We start from the raw sequence: 26553 nt of genomic DNA on the forward strand, positions 1-26553 counted from the left end.
AGCAGTAAATGTAAAAGTTGACCAACTGAAGGGGAAGATTCCTGGTGTTTGTGATGCTCGTCGTTTGGTGTGACGCAGACAGGGTGGGGGACGCAGGCAGGGAGGGGTGAGGGGTGAAACAGAAGAGTCAATATCAGTTTTTTTTTGTTTTGATGTTGATTCTTTGCCCGACAAAGTGATGTTAGGATATATAAGTTATCCTGTATGAGCTTTTGTGCCGAACACATTACGTTGTTACAGGTGTTCAACTTATGGGCATGTAGCAGCAGTGTGTAGGAGGGGGGTTCCTAGGTGTGAGAAGTGTGAAGAAGGGCATGAGACAAAGGAATGTCCTTTGGAAAGTAGTGGTATGTGTTAATTGTAGAGGAGCTCATTGGGCTGGGAATCAGAAATATCCTGTGTGAGAGGGGCAGGTTGAGGTTTCCAGGGTTAGAGTAGTGCAGAAGTTGTCATATGCTGAGGCAGTGAAGAAAGTAGAGGAAGATGGGTCAAGGGTACAGTATATCTGTACCAGTACAGAGGGATAGGCCAACAAGTGAAACATTTTTCTGTTAGATTGGATTTTTAGCATTTATAGCAATGGTTATCAACGGTACTCCAGGGATGGAACGTAAGTCACAGGAAATAGAGGTTGTGGTGGTAGCTGCATAGAGGTATTTGGGTGTGCGAGACTTGACATCAGAAGAGTTGCAGGGTGTGTTAAGTAGGTGGTGTCCCATCCTTTCAGGTTGTTGGCCTACCCTAGGACTAAATATATTTAAATGGTGGAGTAGGTAGTGTTATTTTTATTTGTTTGTGAGTGTAGTGTTAGATGGTAGGGTATTTGTTTATTTATTTATATTTTCAAGCAAAGTATAAGGGAGTTCTACCCCAGTCAAGGTGGTGGCGGGGTTGCAACATTTATTGGTTGCCAACCGCAGTTAAACCTCATCGAAGAAGAGGAAGTGCTGATGACGGAAGACTAGTACATATGTTAATAAATGTGCTGGTGTCGAGAACTGAACGTCGACCGATTATCTGGTAAGAAAGAAATATAAACACTAGAAACATTTCTCAGCAAAAATGATCAGTGCATATTCTCTCCGTGTGTATACAAATGTATATTATGTCAACATCGAATAGTGTTATTTTTCACATACATTCCGATGTGTGTCCATTGCGCTAATTATTTGTGCGGCGCTGCATGAATGCATTTGGTCGTGTCTAAGCTTAAAGTTCCACTTCATTCGTTTCGGATGCATTCAATTATTCCTTTGCTCAAATTGTGCTGACAACTGGTTTAAATTATATCGAGTAGGCTACACTATAATATGAAACGTAAGCGCCGTTTCAATGCTAATGGATGGACCTGTGGAAACTATTATTAAGTGTGCACGGGCCAGGAGTTTTTCCTGACAAAAACAAAACAACTGGCAGTCTGGCACAAGGGGGAGTATGATGTACCCCAGTGGCCACCGCTTGGTCTTGATGAGCTACAGTGCTGGCTTTTGTTCCTGCCCAGCTCTAACCCAACAATGGTTTCAAGCAGGTTTTTTGGTGGTGACTAGTTCATCTTCCCAGAATGTCCTTTATATTAGACACTGGGTAAATCAGGACACCTCAATTTCAAGATTGATATTTAAACTATGTGGCCATCCCCATGAGCCCATGTGTAACACAAACCTCTTTAAACCTCTTTAGTACAAGGTCTTTAAATCGCTTTACCTGTCTTACCATCTCTCTCTCCCGGGTCTCTCTGGCAGACATGTTGCCTGTGTTGGTGGTCCATGGGGGAGCAGGGTTCATCCCTAAAGAGCGTGTGCAGCTGTCTTGTGCTGGGGTCCAGGCTGCAGTCAGGGGGGGGTACTCCAAACTCCAGGGGCAGGGCAGTGCCATGGATGCTGTGGTGGAGGCCGTCACTCTGCTGGAGAATGACCACCACTACAACGCAGGTAAACACACACTCATGACTAGGGCCTGGAGTCTTTCCTAGCCAGGTCACATGGCCAGAGAAAAAACCTGGCCCCTCTGAGATCAGCAATAAGGTCAGATAAGGTAAATAGCTCCACCTATATTTACTTGGTACATGGTTCCATGGTAATAATTACGCAATATTAACATGGAATTACCAAATAATTATACATTTATCTTGTACTTTTTTGTTGTTGTGAACACCAGTAGAAACAGTACCATAAATGAAGTGCTACCAGATTGAACTGTCAATGACACTAACCTGGATAAAGAAAGGTTGATAAAGAATATCACATTTTATTGTTCTCATAAAATGCCGGGGTGGCAGGGTAGCCTAGTGGTTAGAGCGTTGGACTAGTAACCGAAAGGTTGCAAGTTCATATCCCCGAGGTGACAAGGTACAAATCTGTCGTTCTGCCCCTGAACAGGCAGTTAACCCACTGAACAGGCAGTTAACCCACTGTTCCTAGGCCGTCATTGAAAATAAAAAGGTGTTCTTAACTGACTTGCCTAGTTAAATAAAGGTAAAATTAAAATAAACATACAAAAGTAATTTTTCCAACAATTGTTTACAGACAAATTAAATAATCTATAATTCACTGTATCACAATTCCAGTGGGTCAGATGTTTACATACACTAAGTTGACTGTGCCTTTAAACAGCTTGGGAAATTCCAGAAAATTATGTCATGGCTTTAGAAGCTTCTGATTGACAGTACAGTATTTGAGTCAATTGTAGGTGTACCTGTGGATGTTTTTCAAGGCCAACCTTCAAACTTAGTGCCTCTTTGCTTGATATCATAGGAAAATCGAAAGAAGTCATCCAAGATCTCAGAAAAACAATTGTAGACCTCCACAAGTCTGGTTCATCCTTCGAGGCAATTTCCAAACGCCTGTAGGTACCACGTTCATCTGTACAAACAATAGTACCTAAGTATAAACACCATGGGACCACGCAACCATCATACCGCTCACGTGTTCTGTCTCCTAGAGATGAACGTACTTTGTTGCAAAAACTGCAAATCAATTCCAGAACAACAGCAAAGGACCTTGTGAAGATGCTGGAGGAAACGGGTAGAAAAGTATTTATATTCACAGCAAAACGAGTCCTATATCGACATAACCTGAATGGCCGCTCAGCAAGGAAGAAGCCACTGCTCCAAAACCGCCATAAAAAAGCCAGACTACGGTTTGCAACTGCACATGGGGACAAAGATCGTACTTTTTGGAGAAATGTCCTCTGGTTTGATGAAACAAAAATAGAAGCACATACTTCCACACAAACAGCATGTATCCTACGCACATACTTCCACACAAACAGCATGTATCCTACGCACATACTTCCACACAAACAGTAGGTGAGTTTTATCTCTATAGTTCTCACCACTGTGGATCACGGCCCAGCCGACAGCTTCATTCCCCTGAGATTAGGGAAACCTTGAGAAATACTCCCTATGCTCTCATAGGTTCCTCAGAGGCCTAGCCAGGTCGGTTCAAACACAGGTTAACTGTTCTCGGGAATCTTTCTTCGGCCCCCACATACAAGATTCCACTATACAGATACATTGTTTAACCTAATTCCGATTTAAACTACACACATCATCAAATTATAATTTTATGATTCTAATCAATTTCATACAGTTATAAGGTTTCAGAGTGGAATTATTTAATCATTATCTTTCAACATTTAAATTATTTTATCACTGGTGCACTTCACAAAATTAGATGGCATCATGAGGAAAGAAAATTGTGTATATATTGAAGCAACATTTGAAGGCATCAGTTAAAGCATGGTTACAAATAGGTCTTCCAAATGGACAATGACCCCAAGCATACTTCCAAAGTTGTTGCAAAATGGCTTAAGGACATCAAAGTCAAGGTATTGGAGTGGCCATCACAAAGCCCTGACCTCAATCCTATAGAACATTTGTGGGCAGAACTGAAAAAGCGTGTGCGAGCAAGGAGGCCTACAAACATGACTCGGTTACACCAGCTCTGTCAGGAGGAATGGGACAAAATTCACCCAACTTATTGTGGGAAGCTTGTGAAGGCAACCTGAAACGTTCAACCCAAGTTAAACGATTAAAAGGCAATGCTACCAAATACTAATTGAGTGTATGTAAACTTCTGACCCACTGGGAATGTGATGAAAGAAATAAAAGCTGAAATAAATCTCTCTCTACTATTATTCTGACATTTCACATTCTTAAAATCAAGCGGTGATCCTAACTGACCTTAAACAGGGAATTTTTACTTTGATTAAATGTCAGGAATTATGAAAAGCTGAGTAAATGTACTTGGCTAAGGTGTATGTAAACTTCCGACTTCAACTGTATACTTTTGAGCTGGGTGATGCAATATTTACAAACAATTAAAGTGACTAAGAGTACAGTTTATACATATGAGATGAGTAATGCAAGATACGGAGACATTATTAAAGTGGCTAGTGTTTCATTTCCTTAGTGGCCAGTGATTCCTAATCTATGTCTATAGGCAGCAGCCTCTGATGTGCTGGAGATGGCTGTTGAACAGTCACTGGTGGAGTATAGAATACAGTACATGAAATGGGTGATGCAATATGTAAACACAATTTAAAAGTGACTAAGATACCGTAGAATAGTGTGGAGTGTAGTTTATACATATGAGATGAGTAATGCTAGATACGGAACATTATTAAAGTGGCTATTGATCCATTTCTAAAAGTGTCCAGTGATTCCTAATCTATGTCTATAGGCAGCCGTCCCTGATGTGCTAGTGATGGCTGTTTAGCAATCTGATGGCCTTGAGATAGAAACTGTTTTTCAGTCTAGGTACCAGCTTTGACGCACCTGTACTGACCTCGCCTTCTGGATGATAACGGGTTTAACAGGCTGTGGCTCGGGTGGTTCATGTCCTTGATGATCTTTTTGGCCACCCTATAGCATCGGGTGCTGTAGGGGTCCAGGAGGGCGGGAAGTTTGCCCCCGGTAATGCGTTGGGCTGACCGTACCACCCTCTGGAGAGCTTTGCGGTTGTGATACAGCCCGACAGGATGCTCTCAATTGTGCATCTGTAAAAGATTGAGTGTTTTAGGTGTTGAGCCAAATTTCTTCAGCCTCCTAAGGTTGAAGAGGCGTTGTTGCGCCTTCTTCACCACACTGTCTGTTTGGTTGGACCATTTCAGTTTGTCAGTGATGTGTATGCCGAGGAACTTGAAGCTTTCCACCATCTTCGCTGCGGTCCCATCAATGTGAATAGGTGGGTGCGTCCTCTGCTCTTTCCTGAAGTCCATGACCATCTCCTTAGTTTTGTTGACATTGAGTGAGGTTATTTTTCTGGCACCACACTCCCAGAGCCCTCACCTCCTCCTTGTAGGCTGTCTCATCGTTGTTGGTAATCAAGCCTAATACTGATGTGTCATCTGCGAATTTGAGGATTGAGTTGGAGGTGTGCTTGGCCACGCAGTCATGGGTGAACTGGGAGTACAGGAGTGGGCTGAGCACGCACCCTTGTGAGGCCTCGGTGTTGAGGATCAGCGAAGAGGTGTTGTTTCCTACCTTCACCACCTGGGGGTGACCCGTCAGGAAGTCCAGGACCCAGTTGCACAGTGCGGGCTTCAGAACGAGAGCCTCGAGCTTGATGATGAGCTTGGAGGGTACTATGGTGTTTAATGCTGAGCTATAGTCAATTAACAGCATTCTTACATAGGTATGCCTCTTGTCCAGACAGGGCAGCACAGGGCAGTGTGCAGTGTTGTGGCGATTGCATCGTCTGTGGATTTATTGGGGGCTGTAAGCAAATTGAAGAGGTTCTAGGGTGACAGGTAAGGTGGAGGTGATATCATCCTTGACTCTCAAAGCACTTCATGATGACAGAGGTGAGTGCTACGGGGCGAGTGTCATTTAGTTCAATTTCCTTTGCTTTCTTAGATACAGGGACAATGGTGGCCATCTTGAAGCATGTGGGGCCAACAGACTGGGATAGGGAGAGATTGAATATATCTGTGAACACACCAGCCAGCTGGTCTGAGCATGCTCGGAGGACACGGCTAGGGATACCATCTGGGCCGGCAGCCTTGAGGGTTAACATGCTTAAAGGTCTTATGTCGGCCACACTTAATGAGAACCCACAGTTCTTGGTAGCGGGTCGTGTCGGTGGCACTGTATTATCCTCAAAGCGAGCGAAGAAGGTGTTCAGCCTGTCCGGAAGCAAGACGTCGGTGTCCACAACGTGGCTGGTTTTCCTTTTATAATCCGTGATTGTCTGTAGATCCTGCCACATGTGTCTTGTGTCTGAGCCGTAGATCCGGGACTCAACTTTGTCCCTATACCGACGTGTAGCCTGCTTGATTGCTTTGTGGAGGGAATAACTACACTGTGGATATTCTTCCATATTCCCAGTCGTCTTGCGGTGGTTCGTGCTTTCAGTTTTGCGCGAATGCTTCCATTTATCCACAGTTTCTGGTTGGGGTAGGTTTTAATAGTCACAGTGGATACAACATCTCCTATGCACTTCTTGACAAACTCATTCATCATATCGGTGTATTCACCGATGTTATTTTCTGAAATTTCTCTGAACATAGCTCAGTCTGCGTGGTCAAAACATTCTTGAAGCATGGATTCCGATTGGTCAGACCAGCGTTGAATAGCCCTCACCACGGGTGCTTCCTGTTTGAGTTTCTGCCTATAATAGGGGAGGAGCAAGATGGAATCATGGTCTGATTTGCCGAATGGAGGGCGGGGGAGGACCTTGTATGCATTCTGGAAGGTAGTATAGCAATGGTCGAGGGTTTTAGCAGTGCGAGTACAGCAATCAATATGTTGATAGAATTTAGGGAGCCTTTTCCTCGTATTTGCTTTGTTAAAATCCCCAGCTACAATAAATGCAGCCTCAGGATATGTGGTTTCCAGTTTGCATATTTTATTATCCAGAGGTTGGACATTAGCGAGTAAAATACTCTGGTGCGGTGGATGGTGTACACGCATCCTGAGTCGGACTAGAAGACTGCTTTGAGTACCTCTCCTTCGCCGGCGTTGTTTTGGGGCGGCCTCTGGAATAAGTTTGATTGCTCTCGGGAGAATAATCATGGGATCTGCTCCAGGGAAGTCGTAATCTTGGTCGTAATGATGGTAGTTCTGGTGAGTTACCGCCACTCTAATGTCCAGTAGTTCTTCCCGGCTGTATGTAATGACACAACAATTCCTTCGCTAATAAAGTAAACGATAGTACATAAACAAACAAAATACTGCAGAGTTGCTGAAGAGATCGTCGCGATGCTGCCATCTCCGTCGGCGCCATAATCTGAAGACATGTCTCTGTGTCCTCTTGTATCTCTGCATGCATCAGGGCTAGGCTCGGTGTTGAACGCTAAGGGTGAGGTGGAGATGGACGCCATCGTGATGGACGGGAGATATCTGGCCAGCGGAGCTGTCTCTGCGGTCAGAAAAGTGGCCAATCCTGTCCAACTGGCCAGACTGGTCATGGACAAGGTACTGTACACACACACACAGGCACACACACTTTGCTTAGACAAAGTGTTGATCATACAGCAGTTCAGGGTGTTTGGTATTTTATTAGGATCCCCATTAGCTGTTGCAAAAGCAGCAAGTGAGGTACAGTATATTCTCTACATATTGAACATTGTTCCCCATTGCAGACGAGCCATCTGTGTCTGACTGGAGAGGGTGCCAGTCAGTTTGCCCGGTCGATGGGTGTTCCCGAGGTGCCAGAGGAATCACTGATCACAGAGTATGCCCGTATGCGCTGGAAGAAGAACCTGGCAGCTGATGCCAACCCGGTGGAGTGCCAGATGTAAGATAAAGCATGACATGATATTTCATACCATAGAGGTGAATACATTAGATAGATATTGAAATGGATTGTAACATGATGAGATGTATGATAGTGTGACATGATTGAACATAGCATGGCTATAGATGTTAATTACATTTTTAATTGAAGTGTGTCTGTCACAGGGGGAAGATGGGTACGGTAGGGGCGGTGGCGGTGGATGCAGAGGGGAACATAGCCTGTGCCACCTCCACCGGTGGCATGCTGAACAAGATGGAGGGCAGGGTGGGGGACACAGCATGTATCGGTGAGACATCTGATGTTATGTCTTATGAGGTAAAGAGATGTGGAGAGGAAGTAGGAGAGAGAAAGAGAGGAGTGGGGAAATGAGGAAGAGACCAGCAGCTTTAACAGTGATCCAGAAAGCTGAGTGGCTTGGTGAACCCTGACCGCTGAGACGTGGAGGAATGTGTGGTGGTGTGGAGCCACTCATTCACGACCTGCTGGGTTAATATTTGACTATGGAGATTATTACAGCCAGCATTCTGAACAACACACTGCTACCTCAAACTTATAGATTGCTTCAAAAAAGTGCAGAGGCACAGGCATACAGTACGTACACAACATATGCACATACATTTACACACATACACAGAACAGGGGTTAAACACTGCACTCCATATAATAGCACCACCAAATGACCTGAATTCCATTCAAAGTTTTAAAAAATATCAGGGAGGTTACAAGTACAAACAAACAAACAAACAAACAAACAAACAAACAAAGATATCCCCAACTCACCCCCCATTTCCCATCCACGAGCCTGTTTATTTTACAGCAATGCTGCCTGTCAGCAGTAGTCTTCTCAGATTGAGAGATTCAAGAGTCTATCATCGTTAAGTAACACACTAGATGCAACATTGAATACACAGTATAAAATAATGCACTTTGAAATACATTTTGTAACTTTGCCCCAGAAGCATTTAACTTCAAGGGACTCCCCTGGAAATGTGCCTACCTGATTTAGGAAACACAGTGAACAGTTGGGGCCAATTTTATCGTAAAACGTTTCATCTGTGTTAAATACAGTCTGTGAACAAACTTAAAATCGATAAATTGATGGTTTGGATTATGGGATGCCAAGGTCATATTTGTCCATATTGTATTCCAGTTAAAGGGTCGTTCAGATTCAATTAGATATGTCGAACATACTTTAATGGATAGCTCAGAATATGGTGCTTTCCAAAAGCTGTTTATATACACTACATGACCAAAAGTATGTGGACAACTGCTCGTCAAACATGTCATTCCAAAATCACGGGCATTGCTGCTATAATAGCCTCCTCCTCCGCAGTTGGCGTTCCAATTCATCCCAAAGGTGTTCGATGGGGTTGAGGTCAGGGCTCTGTGCAGGCCAGTCAAGTTCTTCCACACCAATCTCGACAAACCATTTTTCTGTATGGAACTCATTTTGTGCACTACGGCATTGTCTTGCTGGAACAGGAAAGGGCCTTTCCCAAACTGTTGCCACAAAGTTGGAAGCACAGATTCTTCCAGAATGTCATTATATGGTGTAGCATTAATATTTCCCTTCACTGGAACTAAGGGGCCTAGCACGAACCATGAAAAATAGCCCCAGACCATTATTCCTCCTCCACCAAACTTTACAGTTGACACTATGCATTGGGGCAGGTAGCGTTCTCCTGGCATTGGCTCCAAATCCAGATTCATTGGTCAGACTGCCAGATGAATAAACCCATTTTCATGAAGCTCCCGACGAACAGTTATTGTGCTGACATTGTTTCCAGAGGCAGTTTGGAACTCGGTAGTGAGTGTTGACTGTAAATCAAATAATAATTGATTTAAACACACTTTTGCAAATAAGGTGTACAGTAGCCTCAACAGCACCCTATAGGGTAGCACCTTGGTGTAGCCGGAGGACAGCTAGCTTCCGTCCTGCTCCAGGTACATTGACTTCAATACAAAACCTAGGAGGCTCATGGTACTCACACCCTTCCATAGACTTATACAGTAATTATGACAACTTCCAGAGGATGTCCTCCTGCCTATCAGAGCTCTTTCAGTATGAACTGACATTTTGTCCACCCAATCAAAGGATCAGAGAATTAATCTAGTACTGAAGCGTAAGCTACAGCAAGCTAGCACGGCAGTATATAAAATGTTGAGTAGTTTACTCAAAGAGAGAGAACAACAACCGTTGAACAGTTTTGAACAAATTAATTTCTTCCAAAATGAAGAATTTCTTTTTCAGTTTCATTTACTTAGCTAGCAAATGCAGCTGTCTAGTTTAGCCTACTGAAGCACCCTGCTCAAACAGGGGGATGCTATGTTAGCTAGCTGGCTATGACTTTACAACACAACACTGGAACTCTTCCCAGTCAATGTATGCTGTTGATATTACTAATTTATTGCCACCGGGGTCCACCGGTGTAACTACTTACGAACGTTATGCTGTAACATTACTGCATGGTTGTAGCGGGTTTACTAACGCATTAGTTCTATTAGCTATGACATTACTTTAGCTAATATGGTGAAAATGATGTAGGCTGTGTGTGGCGGTTTGGCTTTGATTTTTTTTCACCTGGTCACGTACAGCTGATGTGTTGTGCATTGAAGTCTGCAAACGAAGGGCAGAGGTTTCGAAGAGGAGAGCGCATAGATGTGAGGAGGAATACAACGTGGCTGCTATGAAAGTGAACGGTGTTTACGCGTGATCAGGGGTGTATTCATTCCGTCAATTCTGAGAAATGTTTCTTAAACTGAAGCGTACAGAACAAAACTGGGATAAACATACCTGAATTTGTCCAATGTAAACTCTTGTTTGCAACTGTTGGACTAATGATTACACCCTATATCAGCTCGATGCAGGCAAGAGTGTGCAAGGCGGTATTGCATGACACTGTCTGTGTCACTGTCTGTCACCTCAAATGTGTCTCTCGACCTGTGTGCACCTACGTTGTAAACTTTAATTCATAGGCTAGGTTGTAGCAACCTCATGATGGGAATATGGGAAATTCAAGTATCATGTAGTAGCCTGAACCTATCGCTGTTACATTGAAGTGGGTGAATGGAATATGAATGAGAGTCATCCAATATGCTGTAATACAAATAAGGTGACTGACCACCACTGGTAGAGATGGAGTCTTACATTGGGTCTTGAGAGGCACTAGTGCTGATTTGGTTAGATAAATTCAGCTTCATCAAAATCTGTCAAATGAATCTATGGTCATCAATGCGTTTGGAAGCGATTGAGATGCATTGTCTAGATATGGTAAAATATCATCCGCGTACAATGAGATGAAGTGATCAGTAGATTTGATGGAAATTGGTGTTATTTCCTATAATTTGGCATATTGCCTCAGCCAGGGGTTGCATGGATAATACGATAAGCACAAGTGAGATTGGATCGCCTTGTCTGTTATTTCTAGTGATTCTGAAAGGAGCAGAGTGAATATTGCCTGTTAGAACTATGGCTAGGGATCGGCATATATTATTTTAATCATATTAATGAAATTGGCGCAAATTCCCATATGTTCCAAGACCGACCAGAGATACAGTGCCTTCAGAAAGTTTTCATACCCCTTGACGAGGGAAACAGGATTTTGCACGCCCAATTATTCAGTTTTTGATTTGTTAAAAAAGTTTGAAATATCCAATAAATGTCGTTCCACTTCATGATTGTGTCCCACTTGTTGTTGATTCTTCACAGAAAAATCCAGTTTTATATCTTTGTTTGAAGCCTGAAATGTGGCAAAAGGTCGCAAAGTTCAAGGGGGCCGAATACTTTCGCAAGGCACTGTATGAGTAATACTGTGGTTTGACTACACAATGGAGTAATCTGTCACTCACATGAACCCAACCAAGACAGGTTATTACAAAGCAGCATTGTGCTAAACTTACGATCTGATACACAAAGAGAATTTCCATCGCAACATAATTTTGGAAAACCGTTTAATACCTGTTTATCAAAGGGGGCGATAGTGAGAACACACTTTTTTAAAATAAAAGTTCAATTAGTGCTGTATTCACATCTGTCTTAAATTAACCTTTGTGAATGGCGAATGGTATTAATCCTTTAGAGCAATAGTGGACCTAATTTATTAAAACATTTCAAATATTCTTAATCCTATTCTTTAAATTGTATTTTGGTACAGTTGTAGATGTGAATCCAACATCTAATTTCTTAACTTGTCGACCAGTTAATAGTCTATTTACTGTATTGTAAAAGTGTACCGCAACCAAATATCAACATATGAAGGAGATATATATATATATATATTTTGTGCCATTGATTTAGTCTGGCTTTAATTCCAGTTTGTCTACAAATTAATAATTGATATGTTGGATTCATGTCTCCATCTCAATGTCACGTTCTGACCCTAGTTCTTGTGTTATTTCTTGGTTTTAGTTGGTCAGGACGTGAGTTGGGTGGGTATTCTATGTTTTGTGTTTCTAGGTTGGGTTTCTTGTTTGGCCTGATATGGTTCTCAGAGACAGGTGTTAGTCATTGTCTCTGATTGGGAACCATATTTAGGTAGCCTGTTTTCTGTTTGCGGGTGGTTGTTTTCAGTCTTGCCACTTCAGGGTTGCCACTTTGTTGTTTTGTGTTTTTGAAGTGTTCAGTTTTCCATTCAAAAGATGAACACTAACCACGCTGTGCTTTGGTCCTCTCTATCTCCAGACGACAACCGTTACACTCAACCAAAACCAAAGTTATAAAATAGGACATCATCTAATCAAACTTTAAATTCCCTTTTAAATAAAGTTTGATTTGATTTAGTCCTATTCTTTAACTTGGATTTTTGGACGATGTTGATGTAAATCCAACATCTTAATTATTAACTTGAAGATTACATTAGAAATCAGGCCTAGGGTTTCAAGCTTTGGTCATTTGTTGTCTATTGATAGCTGAACCTTGGGTTGAATTGAAACAATAGCTGTTGATGACTTTGCAGATGCTTTGTCGGCCTAAATAACCATCATTGATGATGTATTGTTGCAGTTCATCTCTCAATAATTATTATCACTGATGGCACATTGGTAGTAGTCAGTTACAAATATAAAAGCTAAGCCGGGCTTGGTTAAATCCCTAGATAGGATACCAAATTAATAGTTATAGATCAACTCTTCAGTAGGACGTGCTGCCCAGCCTACTGTTGTTTTTTTGTTTTATTCTAATGGTTTGTATAATGTTAAAGATCTGACATTGTTTCAAAGGTCAAATGCAACATTTTATACAAGGTTTGTCTATGTTGAAAGTTGGTATCATAATTCTGTGGTTGAAATTTCAATTTTCTCAAAACAGTTTGTTGATTACTTTTTTCAAATCCAATGTATTTTCCATATAGATACAATATTTTGCCACGTTACGTTTTTTCCCCTCTTTTTTGGAAACTCACCTGACACCCAAGGGGAGAGCACCAAAAAAGGTTACTGTCTGACTGGCTTTTCAAGAAAATACCCTTAAAGGTGCACTCTTGTCTGGTTACAACTTTTCCTTTTGGTACCTGTAAAGAGCATTCTGTAAATGTAGTCTATTCTATTGTTTACCTCGCCATCGAGTGGCTCAAAGTGGAAACTGCACCCTCAGACAACCAGGTATGTTACAGCTATGCCACGCTATCAAGGCTAGAAAAGGTTTCCACACCACTTCTACTAATCCAGTTGTCAGATTGGTAATTCATTACGGAAGACTGATTTTAAGTATTTCAACAGGCTTTAATTAAGACCACATGAAAGTCAATACATGTAGCAGATGTTTCCCTCCTATAGTGTGTGAAAAGCAGTGTGTATGTGTTTCAGGGTGTGGGGGTTATGCTGATAACAGGGTTGGAGCGGTGTCCCCGACGGGAGAGGGTGAAGCCATCATGAAGGTCACTCTGGCTAGACTCATCCTGTTCCACATGGAGCAAGGTAACACACACGATTTATGAAAAAAAACGATTGATTGACATGCAATCTTCAGTAACTCCATCCATTTATAACCTCATCCATGCATCAGTCCATCCATTCATCCTCCCTCCCTGGTGTGTCCCCTGCAGGGCGCAGCGCGGAGGCAGCAGCAGACGAGGCCCTGGCCTATATGAAGGAGAGGGTGGGCGGTCTGGGGGGAGTGGTGGTGGTAGACCCCCAGGGTGAATGGTCTGTTCGCTTCAGCAGCTTGCAGATGGCCTGGGCTGCAGCCCAGCAACAAACACTCCACTATGGCCTGTACACTGGAGAACACTTCACACAGAACATAGACGACCCCTACTAACACACACTTTACGTCCACGTATGTGTTGAGAGAGAGAGTCTAAAAGAAACCCTACTAACAAGCATAGGTAAACCATCCATAGAACGCACTGAATTGAACATCTTCCATCCACTAGACTCTTACCATAACTGTGATTTTAGCAATCAGTATTATTTCCATTTTGTCTAATCCTCAGATCAATGCTCATATCTAGAGCCAGTATTTGGAAAGTGTTGATCAACTGCCAAATGTAACTATGAAGGAATAAAGCATGTTTTAAAAACAAACAGGCTGTCCTTTCTGAGAGGTTTTCAGTGCCTCATTTGGAGTCCTTAACAGCCATGGTTGGTCATGACATGCATAAATACTAGCAGAGAGTTACACAAAGTTGACATGTGGAGTGTGTGTCCCTTACATGTACTGTGGCCTGCTGGCAAAGGTCATGTGCCACTCGGTTTACTCCACTAGATGGTGCAGAACATCAAGATATTGTCTAACGGTTATTTTACATCAATTTGCTTTGGTTGGTTTCTGTCGGATCTCCTTATCTCCGGGGGTGTAGTCGGTTCACAAATTCAGGCTAAACCATTGTTTGATCTCAATAGTCTGAGGTGGTGTCCTCTGCCAGTCTTCTGTCCTTCCCCTGCCTGCTTTGAAAATGGACCAAAAATCCAATCTGCTCTAATCAGTACTGGTGATGTAAAGGAGACAGAGATGATGCCATCTGTTATCTGCTGAAATAGGGCAGATTTAATTGAGACAGGTGTGGTAGGTGCTTTGGCTGTCAACACTGCTACTCACTCTGCCAATACCTCCATTGTACATTACTGCTATGAGTACAAACAGAGAACCTCTCCTCTGACAGTCAAGACTGCTCTCCTACCCTTTCACCAGCTGGTTTGTTTCCTAAACATCACTTTGGAAATAGGGGGAGAGATGCATTCTGTGGGTGAGAAAGGGATACCTACTTGTCCAAGGGCATCAGAAACAGAATGAAATAGAAACACATTGATTTGCTGTTCTCCTATTCATTTCTACTATCTGATCCAAAATTACTCAAATTCTTCTTAAGCTACTATTCTACATTCTTCAGTAGTATAGCACTGAGGGCTCAGGGCATTGGTCATCACAGTTTTCATAGGACAGTCGCAAACTATAGAGGTACACATTGTAGAGGGGTGTGTGAGTTTAAGTGAAATTGTCAACTCCCCATCAATTTCAATGTAGTCTACCATTAAAGATAACGGATGGACGTTCTATTCTGGAGTTTTTGGAACATCTGCGGACAGTTGGAGGTCATGGGATGGATGGCAAAGGAAGGACGCGCGCAAGGTAACTGAGCTGAGCAGGCTATTATTTTCCCGTCGATGCGCACAGTCCGGGCAGCCATTGGTCAGCTCTGACAGAAAAGGGGAGGTACTCGAGTCCAGAAATCTTTGTAGAAAATCTCCAGACTGAAGGACGGCAAGAAGGGTGACGGCGGACAAGGACGCTTTTAACATTTTGAAGTGTTCTACATCCATACTTTACAGCCTGATGTGTGTTTTTCTATATACTTTTCTGGGGTTATAGTGAACTTAATCCGAAGATGACGAAATATCGCGCTGCCAGTACTGCGAAAGCTGCCGTTTTCACGCAGTTAACTTTTTACCTTTTCGTGGATGCGGTAAGTAGTCTACAGTGTGTCCAAAGTAATCGAGGATCGCATTTGGAAGAGGCGCAACTTCACCTATTCCTCCTTTTTTTTTTCTCCACGGAGAAAAAAAATATTCCCGGCTGTTCCCTTGGGATGTAATTGCGTTCCCAGGCAAGTTCAATGGCTCTGTAAGACTCAGAGAATAGCAAGCCATTCATGCCTGGGACAAAAACCCACTTATTTTATTATGTAGACAAGACTGTCATTGTATCTTTAGAAACAAATTTAAATCAAGTACATTTACATGTAGATAAATATATTGATTGTTAAACTCAAAAAATGGCACCATCATTCAGGAGTCAATAGGGTGCTACAGTAGTTATAGCAACAGTAGTTAAAGGGACTCTGCAAGACTGCAAACATGAAGCATCTGTACCCCCAAGTTATAGACGGCTCTGCTACTACTTATTTTAGTTATACCTCCAAATGTGTCTATATAACACCCTCCTTTAAAACACTTGACATCCTATATTTTGGCATGACATGATTTTTCACCTCTAAAGGTTGATAGTTGTACTGTAAGTGTTAGTGGTTTTGTTTAATGGGGTTGTAAAGGGAAGGTCTTTCTTTGTGAAAGAGCCTATGTGTGTTGATCTAAACTTTCCTTCTGTCTGAGGGGTCTCTGGCTCAGCTCAGCTCACAGGACCGTTCCCATGGAGATGATGGGATCACTTCCTGTCTCAGAACAGGCCAGGTCGTGGAGTTTATGCTGGACCGGGAGTGTGAGTTACACACACAGAGATGCACACACAACAAAATGTTTTCAAGAGCATATACAAGCGCATTGCCTACACATCAACGCTTGCTCACTACACACACACACATGCAAACACTCTTCACCAATTAAAGGCCCAATGCAGTCAAAAACATGATTTCCTGTTTTTCATATATATATATATGAATAATACTGTGAAATTGTGAAAATTATGATAATGCTCTTTTAGTGTAAGAGCTGTTTGAAAAACACACCTGAAATGTCTGCCTGTTTTGGTGGGATGGAGTTTTGGTGTGTCTGGTGACATCACCAGGCAGTATAATAGTTAATACACCAATAAGAAAGAGTTCCAAACCTCTCTGCCAATAACGGCTAGATTTCCAATCCCCACTCAGACCACTCCCAGACAGTCCTAGCTAAATTCTTGCTTGAGAAATGTCTAATTACTAAGAAACTATTTTTGTTTATTTTTGACCATATTGATCAAAAACAATCACAGTAAGGTACTTAATTGTTACCCAGAAATGATTTGAATGTTGAGAGAACTGCTGCATTGGACCTTTCAGTTTAGACCCCCCACCATGACTGACTGTTCACGTTTTCTCTGTCAAGCTTAGCATTATTTGGGAAAGTTTTTTTTGCTCTACTTGTATTGGGATCATGGGCGGCAGGACATTAGCACTCTGGTTGACCTTTGGGATGGGAGTTAGCGGTGTTATTCAGTGTTTCAGTGTCATGACTCACCGATCCTGTTAGTGTTCCCGATCGTGCTCGGAATACCGGCGTTCCGATTAAGTCTCGCTGGAGTCCTGTCCCAAGGTCATATGACTGCCACCCTGCACCTTCTCAGAATTTCTTGGAAAAAGCTAGTGAGAGAAAAGTTGAATGGGAGAGGGGGTAGGGTTAAGGGGCCGGGGTCTGTGCTATCAGATAGGGTATGGAAACACGTGACCGAACCGAAGGACTGAGCTAAACATACAGCCCTGGCAGTTTGACAACCGCAAGCCTTCATCGCCTTTCTTTAGGTGAAGGACATAAGTCTTCAAAGTTGAGGAATGGGAAGGTAGTAAAGCTACGTAGGCAAGGAGTATGGAGGTCATAAGGCTTCATAGGCTAGTAGTGTGCATGAGGTCATCATACACTCTTAGTACTTTTTTTTCTATCTAGAACCTAAAAGGGTTCTTTGGCTGTCCCCATAGGAGAACCCTTTGAAGAACCCTTTTGGTTCCAGTTAGATCCTTTTTGATTTCCATGTAGAACCCTTTACACTGAGGGTACTACCTGGAACCAAAAGGGGTTCTCCTATGGGGACAGCCCAAGAACCCATTTGGAACCCTTTTTTCTAAGAGTGTGGGGGGGGGGGGGGGGGGGGGGTGTTGAGGTTACAGCAGAGCGGCTATGGGCTTGGATGAAGGATGTTTTGTGTTAAAGCAGAAGATAGTGGCAGGAATGATAAGCCTGCATAGCCAAGGAGTATGGAGGTATAAGAATATTTTGAAGCTAAATACACAACGCAGAGACAGAGGACAATACAGTACTAACGATAAAATGAGTGTTATTTCTGAAATAGGGAATGAATGCAGCGACATGGGAGGAATTTGTCTATATATTCAACTTGAAATAGGATACTTGTTATTTGGCCATTAATCCAGTTTTATTGCAAGGAGTTCTAATTGGTCAACACAGGCTAGGGCTGGGTTATAAACTACATCCTTTCCCTTTGTTCAGGGAGAGAATCACTGAGAGAGCATCACTGAGGACAGGGGAGAATGACCATCTACTTCCAAGCATGATTTGTCCTTTTTGAATAAACCTATTTTCCTCCCCCAGATTTGCTTTGGGTCTGTGTTATTAAAGAATAACATCAACTACTAACAGATGTCAGGAGCCTGCATAGCCAAATAGCATGTTGTTTATAATCATGCCTAGAGTCACGGAGTTCTGTAGACTGTCCTGTTGTAGGAAGCCTGTCAGCTGAAGCCAGTGATAGGGGGTGTCTGTGTTGGCCCCCTTTCTCCTCTTGTGAGGTCCGCTATGCAGCAGTGATTTGTGTGGGTGTGTGTAATTGTGTTACAGGTGTTTTGAGTGTGTCTGCCAACTGGCAGGCAGGTGAAATGTGGCTCAGGCGTGATTTTAGGTGGAATGCTTTGATGACTGAGACCGTTAAACCAAGCAAGAATTCGGGTTCTCTGTCCAGTGTGTGTGTGTTCTATTCCGAGGGTGACCCAGAGCTCATAGAACCCCCAGACAAAGAACACTATAAACTCCCCACCTTTCCTTACCAGCTTGTTTGCAGTAACGTTCTCTGCCGTTTAGTCTAATACTGTTGAAGCTAAAGTTAAACCTCACTCTCACTACCTGCTATATCACACTACTCTGTCTTCTGTGGGTGGAGTCATAACCTTGCCGTGACTTTGACACCTTCCACAGAGGGGGAATACGCGGTTAAGGGGCAGGACCTTTGATACAGTGTGTTAAAATGTACAGGTCACACTGGCCTCAGTTCGTGACCCACATTTATACATTGGATTTGATGTATGACCCCCATGGCGTCTCATAAGGGACACGTGGAATTATAACACATTACATACAGGATATTTTAGCTGGAGAGGTTTTGGACCTATGAGTTCAGCGGGTCAGTCTTGAAGAGTGAGAAAGGCTACTGTATGGAAATAAAACTGGAAGGCAGTACTTCCCACCCATCCCCCTCTCCCATCTCCCTTCTCTCCTCTGTGTGCTTACCAGTTGCCAAGTGCTAAGAATCCGGGGAATGTGGGATTGCAGTATTCTGATAAAGTTTGCTTTGTTCTCTCTGTGACCTAAGCACTGGGATGGAGGCTGGAAGTCTAAGCCATAGCAGTGTCGTGGTCCACACACAAACACACATTATATAATTACACACACAGATACACATGTTCAGTTTACAGACCCAGACACACCCGACCATGATAGTGATGGTATCACAGCTGAACAAATGTGACAAAAACAGACATTCCACGGACATTAGGCCAACAGTAACACACTTAAACTGTCCACTCAATGTGAAATAGGTAGTTGGTTTGAATGATGGAACAGGGTTAGGGGATGGAGCACATGGAATAAGGTGCTATAGATTGTAGTGACTAATTTTATCTCGTCACTGTTTACACATGTAATTACATGCACAAATACATGTAGGCTCACACACACACACAGCATAAACATCTATTCCCCTACATATAGGCACACACACGCACAGCATAAACATCTATTCCCCTACATATAGGCACACACACACACACACACAACATAAACATCTATTCCCCTACATATAGGCACACACACACAGCATAAACATCTATTCCCCTACATATAGGCACACACACACAGCATAAACATCTATTCCCCTACATATAGGCACACACACACACGCACAGCATAAACATCTATTCCCCTACATATAGGCACACACAAATGTCACGCAGAGGTTAGGGTGTGTGTGGTAAACAAGGCAATGAGCACTTTGATTGTGGGGTGGGAGGAGGAGTGGGATACCAGGGGGAGGCAGGAAGTCAGAATTTTGGTTGGGGGATCAAGGGTGGAAAGGCCACTGGGAGAGAGGTCTACAGTGCAGACACACTGCTTTGCGTGTGAAGGAGCAGTTGTTTCATGTGTGTGTGTGTGATGGCTAAACAGAAGCCCTGTGTGGTGTTTACATGGTAAATATGATGCCAGTACATTGTGTGTGGGGGCTGTCGTTGTGGTATGTCACATGCTGACAGAATGCTTACAGATCAACAAAGGAAAGGCAGAGAAAACATACTGGAGACCAGTGACTATATACTGGACTCAGAATCTGCAGTTACAGAGCCAAGTTGATTGAAGATTTGAGATTTTGACGGGAGCCGTGTTTGTATTTAGAATGTTGCTGGACCTTTGGTGCTAACTTGAAGACAGTTGACCCAACCGAACTTTAGCTGTACCATAGGTGGCCAGTGGCACCTTTTTAAATTGGGAGGACAGACTCCTAGTAATGACTGGAACGAAATCAATAGAATATGCATCAAACACATCAAACACATGGTTTCCATATGACTATGCTGTATGTTACCAAAACCTAGTGCAAGTAATGCCCAGTGTTTGGTTTGAGCAGTGTCCATGTACCCTCTCCAGCACAGCTGGCAGTATGGGCTACTGTAAACATCCTTGACTGAAAGCTGGTGTTTCATATAGGGCTTTCAGTCGGATGTTTGCAGCAGCCAACTGCCATTATCATCGCAACTACTATACAGCTATTTTTTTTTTACATGGCGACAACTGTGATAGCTATCACTATTAGGCTTAGAGTCAACTGTATTTGTCATAGAGGCTTCCACTGCATGCACATAGAGCCATACATGGAGAAACCTGTAGTGTGGACTATGACCAATCTGTAACATGAATTGATCAATTAAATCCAAGGATGTTTAGTGGAACAAACCGTTTCACCCTCTGGATATCTCTCTGTGTCACAGGCCAGTCCCAGGGGACTTCATATATTGATGGATCTCAATTATGACCACTGAGAAGTGAACGAACTGGAGACACACAAACTGCTACTTTCCACGACACTGTCTGTCTGTTGGCACCGTCTCTGATGATTGTGCCCAAAGGACTTTAGAAAAACAGAGTGGGAGAAAGAGGGAGGAGAGGAAATGGCTCTGTTCATGGCAGTTGGTTCACAGTAGCAGGGAGGGGTTACATCCTAAGGAGAGAGGAGAAGTGGCGGGGGGTGAGTGAAAACCGGACACTACTTTATCTACTGCCTTTTCTGACCACTGATCTCAGAGGACATGACAAGCTATAGAAGCATGGTAGAAACCTGTCAAGTCCTTTTACCAAACAGTGCTCTTGAAGGAAAGGAGACAAGGACAGTACGCTGTTAATGAGTATTGAGACACAGTCGTGTAAAGTTTAGGATTAGGGTAATCTGATCTGTGGGTAAGGATGAGTTCTAACTGCCGACCTATGACCTCTCCGGGTTTCAGGCAGTGTAAACATCCTACACTCTCAGCGGCGCCCTCTAGTAGCCGGGAGTGGGATGTTTGCGCTGCCTGACTTGGGAACGCTCCTGGAATACTGCGGAGCACTTTGGGAATGCCGACCGAGGCAGAGCAGGAAATAGGGAAGGGCCGCCATCTGATTGGCTGTGACTTGTGACATGTCTGCTCCGGTGGGACAGGACCACCCATCTCACAACAGACTCGCTGCAGGAAACACACACACTTGCGTGAACACACGACACACAATATACACTGCCGGTCAAAATATTTTCAAAACACCCTCTCATTGAAGTTTTTCTTTATTTGTACTATTTTTTACATTGTAGAATAATAGTGAAGACATCAAAACTATGAAATAACACATGGAATCAAGTAGTAACCAAAAAAGTATTAAACAAATCAAAATATATTTGAGATTCCTCAAAGTAGCCACCCTTTGCCTTGATGAAGCTTTGCACACGCTTGGCATTCTCTCAACCAGCTTCATGAGGTAGTCACCTGGAATGTAGAAAATAGTAAAAATAAAGAAAAACCATTGAATGAGTAGGTGTTCTAAACGTTTTGACCGGTAGTGGTCGTGCACACAATCGTACATATTTGCACATACTGTATGCACTCCCAGACCCCCAAAAATTGAGCCAAAAAATGAAGAGGAAGCAGTTACACTTACATATAAAGGAAATGTATATTGCTTTGTCATTTTGTGTCCCTAAACAAATATAGGCACTATAAACTATGTATGAAGCCCAGACTGTGTATGTACTCTATACAGTATGTAAAGCCTGGTCCCAGTAGAGAATTGAATCTATTTTCCTGTCACAGATATACCAATCCTAATGTAATGTTATATATAGGTGTGCTGATCTAATGGACCATGTCCTCTGCTATGTGTTGACCGAAGCCTATGGTATGTTAAGTGGCTGTGGGAGGCACAACGCACAGAGGAAGTCGACACAAACCATTGTGTGATTGGGGCAGTGTTGTAAAAGTGTGTGTGTGTGTACACCAGTGTGCCCTGACCTGGTCAGTTCAGTTGGAACCAGACCCACCCAGACTGACGTCACTGCAACAGGGAGCCCAAAAGGAAGTAGCTATAAATACCTTCAGATGACCCCACAGAGACACACACAGCCCTCTCCATGTCTCCTACCATTCCTCCATGGAATGGGTTAGATTTTAGTGACCTTGTTCTACTGTTATTACTCCCTAACCCCAATGTTCTTTGTGTTTAGCTTGCTTGCTCTATCTATTTAGCTAGCTAGCTGACGTCACAGGAAGAAATGGAAGCTTTTCCTTCATTCAGACTCTAGAGGGCGTCCTTTCTCCATGGTTTACTTTTTCTGAGGCAGTGTTGAATATGCAGTAATGCCTTCCCTTTCAATTCCCCACAAAAGGTTTGCCTTGCAGATATAGATAGAGGACTCATCTTTATATCTGTGCCATTATAGCGTCTGTGTCAGCATGGGCTGTGCCATTGAGGCTACAACCCATTGGAATCCCCACCCAGTTGACTGCTTTAAAATGGCGTAAGCATGGTGGAAACTAGGCTTGGGCAGTATACCGGGGTATTTGGAAATAGCAATGGGAGGGTTTTTCAATACCGTCAATATCGTTTAAACGATTTCTTATAGGTTTTTCAATAAATTCTCATATTTGTAGCTACTTTTTAAGTAAATACCTGCAGTCAACTTGTGCAATACGTTAGGAGACAAAGCAGACTGCGTTCTTAATTTCACCTATCACATTATTTGAAATAGTTCCACAGAGCATTTGAGACAGTCATATGTTTGTTTGTAAACAGCACAACAGGAGAAAGCGTGGTGTTGTATATTGAAAGCCAACAGTGTTTTTGTTGCTTCAATAGAGTGATCAGGGACGTGCAACACTAGTTTTCCTTCACAGAAAATACATTAGTGTAACACATTCGGCAGAATATATCTTCATTTTCTTCAGATGATGGCAGAAGTGGAACACTGGCAGTAAATGAGCTTACAATGAAATGGCAATGTATTTTTTTTGCAAAAATGATTAATGTCATTTGTCATTTGTCGTTTGTCATAGAAATAATGTAGCCAGCTACATTTCTTGAGGTTTTGCTTAAAGTTAATCTTGCACTTTACAGAATAAAAGTAAGCTTGCTACACCAAGAAAAGTCCTGAAGAAAAGTAGCTACAATTCAGTCAGAGCGCTGTCTGCTGAGAGAACGCAGTTCAATAATTCTCATCCGAGTGGAGAAGTGCAACTGAAGCACAAAATTAGTCTGACTAATTAGTCTAACAATGTTTGAAGTGGAACTAACAGCGTTTTAACTACTTTGCAGATATGAAACAGACAATCGTAATATCAGTCAAAAATATACAATTCACAGTTTATTCTACAAAACAAACTTGATTTAAAAATAATTTCTGTGACTCAACATTCCATGGTGTACACTAAGGCCTTGTTGGCAAACTATATGGATGCAGTTCAATGCCTGATTCATATAATTTACCAATACATTTCTTGGTAGTCCAAAAAATATTGCTTTCATGTTGTGAATCACAGCTGGCCTGGTACATTGGCCAATATTTTGGCCAAAAACAGACTAATGTGACTAAGGCTTGGAATATCAAAACAATCAAACTAGCAAAGTCAGTCTTAATGTGGCTAATAGGCTAGGGTATCTATTTATGTAGCAAGCTAAAAACACGGAGCCTAACGTTAGCTAGCTAACGAGGAGTGGGTGGGTGAGTGACTGACATTGTCCCTTCCATATTGTTTTTCGGTGGCTGTACACAGCTAGAGATACAGGTGTCATTTGGTTAGCTAGCAAGAACTTCAACGACTGTTATACATTTAGCATATGTCTTGCATTCGCAAATTCACTCTGGCTATCTACTCCGAATTCAGACGACTGAATATGAATATGACCGGTGTCAGTAAACGTAGCCAAAACAGCCTAACAAGCTCAGCAAGTAAAATGGTCAGAGTGAGGTGTTCTCTCATTTGTGTCTGGAAGTAGCTAGCTAACAAGCTAGCCAACTTTAGCCAGTTAGCTTGGGTGCTTGGTTTTTGACAAGCATGCATTTACAGGCAAGCTGCAGAATGACGAGTAGGCTACAATTTCCCATTGTTTATCAGTGCAATTTTGACAGCCAACTAGCTCAAGAAGTTGAGGGTTTATCTAATGTTCCTTCGTTAGATTTTAGCTGATCTTGCTTGGGCTAGCATTAGTTGTTGATCTTGTTGTTGATGTGCATAACTGAGGGAGAGAGAACCTACCTTTTCATGTTTGTTTGATGAATGACTGTAAAGTTCCCAAATGTAAGAGGACTTCCGCGGTGTTGACATATTTGTAGAAATCCATTCAAATGAGTTCTAATGATCTAAAGTCGTGCTGTTGCAACTTCCTGTAAACACACAGTCCAATTAAAAGTGAATGATGGCAGGCCCATCTGCCTGTAAACACACAGTCCAGTTCAAAGTGAATGATGGCAGGCCCATCTGCCTGTAAACACACAGTCCAGTTCAACGTGAATGATGGCAGGCCCGTGTGGCAAATGGCTTGTTTGTATGAAGGCCTACTTTATCTCTGATTGGCTATAGCGCACCGGTCTTGGACGAGAAGGATGTTTTTTTATTAGGTTTTATTTGCTGCAGTGTCCATTAGTTGTCCAAACGCACAGCAGCTTTCCCACTATATTGATATAGAATTTTCACAAATGCCTTAGTATACGTAATTCCTAAACCTTCTAAGAATTTATGAAAATGTGAACATTTTTACGTTTGATATTCTTCCTGGGGCTGTAGATGAACAGATTTTAGTCAGATTTGAGTAAGTAAGGGGCTGAATTGTGCTGTGTTTAAGAAGTCAAAGCCCTTTGGATGAGTTATCTGTATCTTGATTTTAATATGTTTTTTCTTCTCTCTGTTCTTAGCCCTTCTGCTCCTCCCCCTTCTTCTCAGAGCAGAGCAAGCAGGCCCATTGCCCTAGCGATTCCACACAGACACAGCGTGTACACATGCTGCTCCAGAGCCAGTACTGTTCTTCCTTCCGACAAGTACGTCTCTCAACTTTGTTCATTTACACAATGTCCTTTGTTCACATTTGCTTATAAATGTTCTAAACTCACCAACAATTATATTTGGTAGCTCCTACCTATATATGTATAATTTTGAGTTGGATTGCCTCTGCGCTCGTTAAACATATTTAGCTAGCAGTCTCAATGGAAATTCACTATTATTTGTGCTAATTTTGTTAGCATTCTGGTAATAGACACCGAATGGGCTTTTTTTGCCGTTTTTTGGCCGGTAATACCATAAAACCTGGAATGAGAGGACGGTATGACAATAAGAGAAAATCTGGATACTGTCCAACCATAGTGGAAACCCTCGATGGCGCTGCCCTTGCTAAAATGCTTTTGGCCGCTAGAGGCCTCTATCATTCTCTGCTTGCAGATCACACATTGCATCGGAAGTACCATAGAATTACTGCCTTATATATTATCCAGAATGACTATAGGCCTGATTCCACATTGAACACTGCTTCTCTTCCCTTGATGACTCACTCTTGCAGGTCTTAAAAGACTGCAGAGGTGTTGGCATGGTGATAGTTCCAGCTATTCAAATAGGGTGAAGTTGAGAGTTTCTGTGTTAGTGTGTGCTTTTAATAACAGTAAATATGTGTCATTTGTTTGATCTAACAATTGTTTTCTATTGGTGCAAATGTTCAATGTATTTTGAATTTGATGAATAAAGGCTATTCTTCACCACAACCTTCTCTGTTTTGTAATTAATCATGTGTGTCATTTATTTCAATGAGAGTAAAACACTCATGGGTTTACTATCATCCTCGAGACTAAACCATGGGTTTACTATCATCCTCGAGACTAAACCATGGGTTTACTATCATCCTCGAGACTAAACCATGGGTTTACTATCATCCTCGAGACTAAACCATGGGTTTACTGGGTTTACCATCATCCTCAACTCTTGCGGTGCTGTTGGTCTCACTTGGACTGTTTAGGGGATTCACATGCTTTCTATCTCTATTCCAATATTTATATCACTGCTTGTCTTTCTGCCATGAGGAACTGAAACCTGGGTCACATAGAGCTGACCTGGGGATTTCTGCGGTGAATGGAACAGCTGGCTGAGCCACCCCTCTC

General features: G+C 42.5%; 1 protein-coding gene and 1 long non-coding RNA gene across 3 annotated transcripts; both read left to right on the plus strand.

Annotated features, from left to right (window-relative positions):
* The first annotated feature begins 657 nt into the window (after positions 1–657).
* Positions 658–14261, plus strand: asrgl1 (asparaginase and isoaspartyl peptidase 1). The gene is made up of 7 exons (XM_021610797.3): positions 658–1020; positions 1743–1931; positions 7275–7417; positions 7585–7739; positions 7904–8025; positions 13542–13652; positions 13781–14261. Exons 1-7 carry the CDS (start codon positions 981–983, stop codon positions 13993–13995), a joined length of 975 nt encoding a protein of 324 aa, XP_021466472.3. The 5' UTR covers positions 658–980; the 3' UTR covers positions 13996–14261.
* Positions 14262–15425: 1164 nt separating this feature from the next.
* On the plus strand, positions 15426–26161 carry LOC149985638 (uncharacterized). Of its 2 annotated transcripts, none has more exons than XR_016497017.1 (3): positions 15426–15640; positions 16287–16392; positions 25324–26161. It is a non-coding gene; the product is annotated as an uncharacterized LOC149985638 (long non-coding RNA). The 2 variants fall into 2 exon arrangements; XR_016497018.1 differs by having other exon boundaries at positions 16302–16392.
* Positions 26162–26553: the final 392 nt, after the last annotated feature.

Source organism: Oncorhynchus mykiss, chromosome 1 (genome assembly GCF_057628025.1).
Source record: "Oncorhynchus mykiss isolate SJ-2025 chromosome 1, ASM5762802v1, whole genome shotgun sequence".
Taxonomy (NCBI): domain Eukaryota; kingdom Metazoa; phylum Chordata; class Actinopteri; order Salmoniformes; family Salmonidae; genus Oncorhynchus; species Oncorhynchus mykiss.